Genomic DNA, 8,810 nt, shown 5'->3' with positions numbered 1-8,810 from the left:
ACCTCCACTGAATTTTGGTGTTGAGACGTGATAAACAATTATCTTAAAACCTGGTCAAATAAAACAAACATATGTGAGGCTACACACCACTACAGATAAGTGAGAATGTCTTTTGTAATAAATTTGGTGAGCTGATCCTTATGATTCAAAATACCAGCACCACACTCATGTTGGCTCTTAAAGTGCTTTTAAAAAATGCTACACTGATTATAGTAAGAAAGAAACCATCTCCACAATGTCATGTTGTTTTGTTTATTAAGGTTTCAATGATTATTTTCATTATTAATTAATCATTAGGTTTATAAAACAACAAACTGAAATGCCTTTCATAACTGCCAAAAACCCAAGACAATGACACATCAAATTCAAAAAAAGCAGAACATCAATATAATCAGTTTCAAGTTGGATGCCCAAGATTAGTTTCACCAGATACTTCTCCTTCTGTTCCTGAGATATGATGTTGCGTAATGGCCAGAAAAGGGTTTCATGCAGAACATGATGATGTCACAGTAAAGGCCACGACACGCCAACTGACTGTCGGCCATTGGTCAATGTTGGGCTACTGGTGAGCGTCTGTTGCCCCAGTCTGTGCGGGACCTCATCAGCCCCCGTCTGCTTTTTTTTGGCCGACTCAGCATGTTGAATCAGCGACGGCAATGGCAGAGCCCGTCAGTAAATTAACTCACTCTGTCAGTTCAGCTCAGCGCACAAGAAGAGAAACAGAAGTGAGGAAAGTAAACAAACGACTAAAGTCCAGAGGAAGTGAGGCTGAAACAAACTTGTTATATAAGGTAAAAAATGTTTTTTTTTTGCCACCAAGCTCTTTAGCAGAAATGTTTCATGATGGTTTGTGTTTTTGGTCACTGGCACACGGCAAACTCGCTCTGTTCTTTCACCATTGATTTGCGCTGCTGATGTGCTAACTGGCTAACTAGCATCAAGACAGTCTTCAAGTTTCCCTTTTTCAATAACAAATGCAGACTACCGCCGTCTTCTTGAGTGAAATGATTTCCTCTCATGCAGGCGCAGAACGTATGTGCTGGTTGGCTGTCGGCTGTGGTCTTTGCGGTGTGTTCATGTGCAACTTTTTGGCTGAGACACGGCGACGCAACAGCTGGCTATCATTTAGCATGTCCCTTCCTTTAGTGTGGCGCTCCATTGACTCAGTGAGCTTTAACACTGCATTTCAAACCACTAACTTAGCTATTATCAAAGTATTACCAAACGCACCCACAGAAAGGGGTGGGTTTTAAGGTGGAACATTAACTTGTAATGTTACCCAATGCATGAGTTGAAGTTATTGTCTCTCTTAGATGATGTACACTTTTATCAAAGAGTGGATCTTCCAATACAAAACAAAACAAAATACAAAATATCGTGGAGTGTCGTTCCTGTGGGCTACAGCAACACTAAACCCCTGAGCTTGCCTGAGAAGGACTAAATGCACAAAGCTGTTTTTTTTTAAAATATCCCATGGAGAGAGACTCTCACTGCAGCCTGTGTGGACGATAAACCAGGTGCAGACTTCCATCTGTGTCACTGCTGATGAGAAAATACGTAAAGGTAACCAGCAGACTGACATGAGTAACCGGTCAAAAATATTTTCAGCGGTTAACCAATTAACGGTTATTGGCTGACATCCCTACATGATTTAGGCCGATACCATTCAGCATTTAAGAACATTTTTTGGACATGTATTTTACTACAGGTTGCGACTCACTACCTGTTGCCTCCTTACGGTCAGCTCTGTGCGTTGTACGTAAACCAACTAGCCAACAGTTTGCAAGGCGGGGTAGAGATGCATGCCAAAAAACGCCCATGTTTCTGGTTGGAGGGAGAAACACATCTACTTTTAAACATTATGAAAGACTTGGATATCGACAGGTTTTTGTATATGTGCAAATATCGCAACGCCAACCTTTTCAAGAAGGTGGCTAAAGGAATGTAAGAGGGAGGCACACAGTCGAATAAGTCCACCAGGGAGGGAAAACTTTGAGAAAATCCTATTTTGATGCAAAGAAACAAAATGGCCAGAGTATGCACGGCTGCATGTACATGGGGATATAAGTGGAGTATTCATGTCCATTAGCCATGTAAACAGCTCTGTAGGAGTATTGTCTTTTTTTGTCTTTCTGGCAAAAATTGAAGTCATTGCTACTCTACATTATACTGTAGCTTTTGGTCAAACCTTTGGACAGTTGTGAGTTGCTGCTAATTGAAATAACTTTTGTCTTTCCTGCAGCTGCTCCTCAAGACACTGAATGAGAATGGGGTCCACTTTGGGATCGAACTTATTGGCGAACCAGTGACCGTAGTTGAGCAACCAACGCATTTCCGCTGCACCAAAAATACAAACACTGCGGACATGTTGCCCTGAGCAGGCTGGGTAAAGTTTCTCCTCCAGGTAGTGCCACTTCACCAGCCTGGTCTTACTCATCAGGTCAGTGATATCAGGCTGGGATCTGGGCACCTCTCCAGGCACACCTGGCAGTCGCACAAGTGTGGCCCAGAAATGTTCGTCTGGAGAGTAGGTGTCATCTGACCACGCCAAGAAATCCTTCACCACAACTGAGGAGTTCATGTGTACAACAAAGTCCCGGGACAAGACAAAGTAGGCATTACCGGAGAACACTTCGATACCGTGTGGCGGTGGAGTCTTTAACTGCTCTGTTTTCACTGGCAGTTTATGATATTCAAAGCTGGCGTCCTTCAGCTCGTAGTGAAACTTGAACCTCTGCTTCTTTTGCTCACTGGGTCGGCTCGTCTCCAGCATATTGGCTCCATTTAACTTCTTAAGTTCTGACACCAGCTCGATGTTGGACCTGAGGGGGAAATCTTGGCCACAGAGGTTGATGACGTACTTCCATTTGACCTCTGACTCCAAAAGGTCCGACAGACAGTTGAGATCGGCTTTCAGTCGGCTGATGCTAGCATAGAAGACAGACTCCCGCTTGGAGGCGATGAAGACGTTGGGCAAACAGCGAGCCAAACCCTCCATGGCTGAGATGAACGGAGCTGAAGACTTCTGATCGTAGTGGATACAGTAGATGTTACTGGGCGAGTACACCGCTCTGATGAGCCGCTCTACCATCCACGCATATTTATGGACAACCAGCGAGTAAGCAAGAGGAAAGGCTTTCTCCTCCACTGACTCACACACGTTATCGTAACCTCTGGACTTGATGAATAATGAGCAGTTTGAGGTGAGGTTAACTAGACTTTCATCCTTGTCCTCCACAACGTGTTTCCGTCTGATGATCAGCGACTTGGCCACCTCCACTGGGTCCATGTCATATATAGCCAAACAGTTAATGCTGTGTTTGTGAAACAGCTGGATGTCATGTAACGCTGCTGTAGGAGATACAGACTCTGGGACATATCTGTACTTGACACTGAGCAATAGCAGGACACACAGAGTCAGCAGTGACAGCAGTGAAGAAATGAAGGCTTTTCTTCTTAGTCTCAGTAATGCCCATCTCAAATTCATTCTGTGATGAGAGGAAACAATGTGTGATGAGAGGAAGCAGATACTGAAACTTTGACTTTGCATTCACTAACACCTAAAGTGAGAAACTGAAACCTGAAAGATTTTTTTTAATTTCACTGAAGCGTACTCTAGCCTAAGGCAGTAATTATAACAAACACTGGGGGGTAGGGAGGAGGCAAACACTTTTTTATGGGAGACAAACAGTGCAATCATTAGGATATGTACCAAACTGCTATCAGCCTATTATTACTGCTGAATTATCCACAGAGGTCTCTTCCTCTCCAAAACAATCAGACCAGGTGATTAAAACCAGTAAAAACACGGGACATGTTACAAATCAGTTTCCCTGACACTGTTTGGCAGGTTGCTGGACAAGCACCTGCAAATATGTGCTCACTTATTTTCTTTGATAACTTAATTTGTACTCACCTTAATTCTGATCAAGATATTCAGGAGGTTTTTTTATTGGGAGCCAAATTATTAACAGTAGTCTCTCCCTCTCCAAAACAAAGGAGAACTTTAAACTGGTTCAAAAAGATAAAACAGTTTCATGTTACAAATCAGTGTTTGTCCTGCACTGTTTGGCATTTCAGAGACTGGCTGCCGACCCAGCGCCTGCTTATGTGTGCTCACCTTTTTCTCTGATAACTTAAGATCCAGATGTTGAGGAGGTTTTTACTGGGAACCGAATTATATGCAGAGGTCTCTTCCTCTCCAAAACAAATGCACCAGGTGATTTAAGCCGCAAAAACACTAAATAAATCAGTGTCAGGTTAAAAGATTTTTCTGATGTTGCTCGGTGCAGAGGGGCTGCTCACTGCAGTGGCTGATGCAAAACATGCAAATGTCCCTATCTAGAGCCAGTGTTGGGTTTGTCTGCTCTGGGCTACTGTAGAAACAAGGCAGTGCATTATTGTGATCTCCATAGATGAAGACCCGCTCCATGTAGATATAAACAGCTCATTCTAAGGTAACGAAAACGAAGCCAGCAGTCTCACTCCAAAGTCAGTTGGGCAGCGAGTTGTGGCGTCAGACATGTCGGCGTGACATGCGCCCAGTCACCGTTCTAGTTTAACAGTGCTCGTGGCATCAGGGGGAAACCCCGCGGGATGAGATCAAAAGTTGAGGCAATGAAGTCAAACTAGGGTGAGTGGGAGGGGTGGTGGATGAGTCCAACAAACACCAACTTTCACCCGAAAGAGTGGTGTCGGCGTCCCGTACGATTCTTTAGCCAAACCCTGTTCATTTTTCCTAAATGTAACCACGTGTGTTTGTTGTTGGAGGAAAAAAAACATCAATGTATGGTGTTGTACCGACATAGTGCTTTTATTTTGAAGGAGACTGTGTGCAAACTGGAAATTTCATGTGAAAACAGAAGTGTATTTTGAAAGAAGACGATACATGTAACAGGCTGAAGTTGACACGGTGTCCCAGGACGTCAACAACCAACACACCCAGGGTACCTTGGACGTCTCTGGACGATGAAGGTCCATGATCAAGCGTTGATATGTGACGAGATCGGTGTGAGAAGGTGTTGTGAAAACACAACCTTTCTTATTTTAAGGTGATGATGCACTAAAGAAAACATACTTTTTTTTTTATTATATTCCATTTCTGCCAACATGTCCTCAAACGCCTACACACTGGACCTTTAATGTCTTTATTATCTTATATGTGTCAGATATGTGAAGTCTTATTTCATATTCATATTGTATACTGTGTAGCTGTACTTCCTTCTGATAAGTAAATAATATAATAAAGTAGGAAATGAGTTGCCTCCCCCCAGTGTTGTCTCCATGGTTACGGCCTTGCTGTAGCCAATCATGATCAAATACTCACATTGCTCCATAAGCAGGTACCGGTCCGCCAGACGCCGACAGCCCGTTTCATCAAGTCACACCCTGAAAGTTGTAAAAACGAGGATAAATTCAGATTTCATGAACCAGTTTTTTGAGTTTGCAGCTCAGACAATAAAGCTTCTTAATAATGAATCGTTTCAAGAGCAAAAAAGAAACTTACCGATGTCAGGAGAGGTAAGAAGAGTGGACGTTTATCCTCCGTGCCATGTCATGTCCAATCTTTACGCACCACTGGCTCCACATCGTTTGAAAACTTCAACACGCTCTCCATTAATCGTGTCAAGAGATTTAATGTGCCACATGGTTATTCAGAACATTGAGAGGATCAAGAAGCGCTCTGAGAGTCAGCCTGCTGCAGGTCTGTGTGTGTCGTACAGGAGGGGACAGCGCTGCGCACTCACAAATAACCCGGAAAGAGGGAGGGGCTCAGGGAAGCTGCTAACTGCACTAATTATCGATAAAAGCTGTAAAAACTGTTGTCTGGTATTTGATAGCTCACCAGCCATGTTGACCAAAGACTGTTATTACACGAAGCATATTGTGAAAGTGGATAAAAGAGCGCGAATAGAGCTGCGCGTAAATTACACATACTCCTAAACAGACATCGCATCTGATTAAAGAGGATGAATGGAAACCTCGTGGCTGGAGTCACCTGAACTCACTAAAGGAAGACAGAGAGGACTGTAAAGGTTAAAGCAAACTGTGACACTGAAGCTCAGAGAATCTCAAGAATCTTTTTGTGCCTGTGGAAATGCAGTCAGTCAGTCAGTCAGGTGAGACTGGGCCTCTGAGGATGAGGAGGAGGCAAAACCTACTGATCTAGTGATACGGAGGAGATGTCTTCACCCATTCATTGTGCTGGGTGTGTAAACAGAAAGGCATTAATCATCAATAACACATTTTTAAAAAGAAATCAGCTAAAATATTTGACCTAAGTGGCATTTAAAATGAACAGGAATGAAGGCAGGGGAGGTGAATCACGGGGTTAAACAGGTTCTTCTGGCTCCAAAGGTCAGCTCAGAGAGGTAGCCTGTGATAAAATATAACCTTACTAATCACGAGGTAAATTGCAGTGCAGCAGTTGCAATAAAAATGAAAGGAGTGCCAATACAAAGAGTGCACTGTACAAAAAGACTTCAGTAACACAACAGTACAGGGCTGGACCTGGCACATTGGGGCCCCAAGGCAAGCTTCCCCTGGTGCCCCCACCACCATAATTATTAATTATTGAATTTATTGCATTTATTACAAACGAAAGAAAAAAAAGGTAATGAGAAATAAACAAAAGAACATAGTGTGTGCAAATTTGACTGTTAGCATTATATCTTTGGATCATTTTCCCCTGATGTTTGCTTTATTTTAATTCTTTTAAACTGTGTGTGCGAGTGCGTGTGTGTGTGTTGCACTGCCATGTTTCTACAGTAGCCCAGAACAGACAAACCAAAGGCTGGTTCTGCCACTGTAGTTAGCAGCCCCTTCGCAACGGGCAGTTTTGGAAACCAACACATTCTCACTCCGACCTCGTCACATATCAACGTTTGGTCATGGACTTTCCACGTCCAGATACGACGTCCAAGGTACCCTGGGTGTGTTGGTTGTTGACGTTCTGGGACACCGTGTCAACTTCAGCCTGTTACATGTATCGTCTTCAATTTTCCCCGGAAATGTACAGTTTGCATACAGTCTCTTTCAAAATAAAAGCACTATGTCGGTACAACACTGTGAAGTGACATTTCTTTCCCTCAACAACAAACGCACGTAGTTACCTTTTGCCAACAGGCACGTGGTTGGGCTTAGGAAAAAAGAACAGGGTTTGGCTTTACACTCTTACGGAAAGCGAACACCGGCCTCCCTGGTGAAAGTCGGTGGCTGCTGGACCCACCCACTCTACTCGGACTTCTGCTGCCTTAACTTTCGTTATTGTCCCAACACGTTTCCCCCTGATGCAGACAAGCGCTGTTAAACAATAATGGCGACCAGCTGCGTATCATGCGGACGTGAAAGGACAGCTTTTGTCAGCTGTGTCTGATGCCAGAAGTCACTGACACAGTCAGTCACTGGGGTGAGACCGGGGCGAAAAACACAGATTTTTTTACAACATGAAACTGCTCTATTAAGTGTTTTCACAAGTTTTAATCACTTCATTCGTCCATTTGTTGTGAAGAGATGGAGACCTCTGTGGATAATTCAGTTCTTGGTAAAAACCTCCTGATTGAGTGGATCTCAAGTTATCAGAGAAAAAAGGTGAGCACAGATTAGCAGGTGTTTGTAGCAGCTTGTCTCCAACACGCCAACATCAGAGAAATCCAGATTTGTAACATGAAACTGGTTTATTCAGTGTTTTTACTCGTGTTAATCACCAGGTGTGTTTGTTTTGGAGAGGAAGTGACTCTGTGGATAATTCAGCTCCTGATAAAAACCTCCTGAACAAAGAACACTGAAGGAATCCTAACACAAACTCAACAGGTGAGGAACCAGGAAAGAAACAGACGAAGTAGATGCTAACATTGTTAAGATAAAACAGGAGGTATAATTAAGTCATATATTAGTGTTGTGGCAGTTTATACCCTTAATGATTTATGATGACTGCCTTGTCTTTCTCTGCTTCCTGTGTGAAGGTGTTTAGCTGCTGTTTTACAGACGCTGTTATTAGAAGCTTAGTTTTAGATTCCACCATTCAGCGTTTTGTTCTCAGCACTGCCAAATGTAAGGTTGTGAAGCGGCGGATGAAACAGTGAAGGGATAGATATTATTATATTATGATGCATGTAACTTCATGTACAAATAATCACTGAATATTGAGCCTGGTCTCACTCCAAAGTCGTCGAAATCCAGCGCTTGGGCAGTGACTTGCGGTGTCAAAAAAGGCATCCTTTAAGTCAGCATGATACGTGGCCGGTTGTCATTATAGTTTACCAGCACCTGGTGGCGTCAGGGGGAAACGCAGCAGGACAAGGACGAAAGTTAAGGCGGCAAAAGTCCAACTGGAGTGGGCGGGAGGGGTGGTAGATGGGTCCAACAACCACCAACTTTCACCTGAGAGAATGGTGTTTGTGTCCCGTACGATTCTAAAGCCAAACCCTGGTCGTTTTTCCTAAACCCAACCACATGTGTTTGTTGTTGAGGGAAAACAAACATCAATTTGCGATGTTGTACCGACGTATTGCTTTTATTTTATTTCGAAAGAACACAATGCATGTAACAGGCTGATGTTTACGCGGCAACAACCAACACACCCAGGGTACCTTGGGCGTCGTATCTGGACGTGGAAAGTCCATGACCAAACGTCAATATGTGACGAGGTCGGAGTGACAATGTGTTGGTTATACAGTGAAACTTTGTTGGAGCAATCCAGTTAGCAGCATATGAATATGTACACATGCACCAAGGCACACTAGCATAAGCTCATCACATCATTTTTCACGACCACACACACAGTCATATCTATATTTTCAAGATATATT

The 8,810-nt window shown here is 43.3% G+C and overlaps 1 protein-coding gene across 1 annotated transcript; it reads right to left on the bottom strand.

Moving 5' to 3' along the window:
* Positions 1-238: 238 nt before the first annotated feature.
* LOC117269297 (beta-1,3-galactosyl-O-glycosyl-glycoprotein beta-1,6-N-acetylglucosaminyltransferase 4-like) lies at positions 239-5,737 on the bottom strand. Its single transcript, XM_033646232.2, has 3 exons — positions 5,507-5,737; positions 5,327-5,388; positions 239-3,488 (listed from the first exon to the last, which is right to left on the bottom strand). Exon 3 carries the CDS (start codon positions 3,485-3,487, stop codon positions 2,183-2,185), a length of 1,305 nt encoding a protein of 434 aa, XP_033502123.1. The 5' UTR covers position 3,488; positions 5,327-5,388; positions 5,507-5,737; the 3' UTR covers positions 239-2,182.
* Positions 5,738-8,810: the final 3,073 nt, after the last annotated feature.

This window comes from Epinephelus lanceolatus, chromosome 19, assembly GCF_041903045.1.
Source record: "Epinephelus lanceolatus isolate andai-2023 chromosome 19, ASM4190304v1, whole genome shotgun sequence".
Classification (NCBI taxonomy): domain Eukaryota; kingdom Metazoa; phylum Chordata; class Actinopteri; order Perciformes; family Serranidae; genus Epinephelus; species Epinephelus lanceolatus.
The sequence above is the reverse complement of the archived record's forward strand: the minus strand, read 5'-3'. Positions and strand labels throughout refer to the sequence as shown.

Excerpts from the sequence above, each read along its gene's own strand:
- LOC117269297 (XM_033646232.2), bottom strand. The coding sequence starts at position 3,487 with ATGAATTTGAGATGGGCATTACTGAGACTAAGAAGAAAAGCCTTCATT.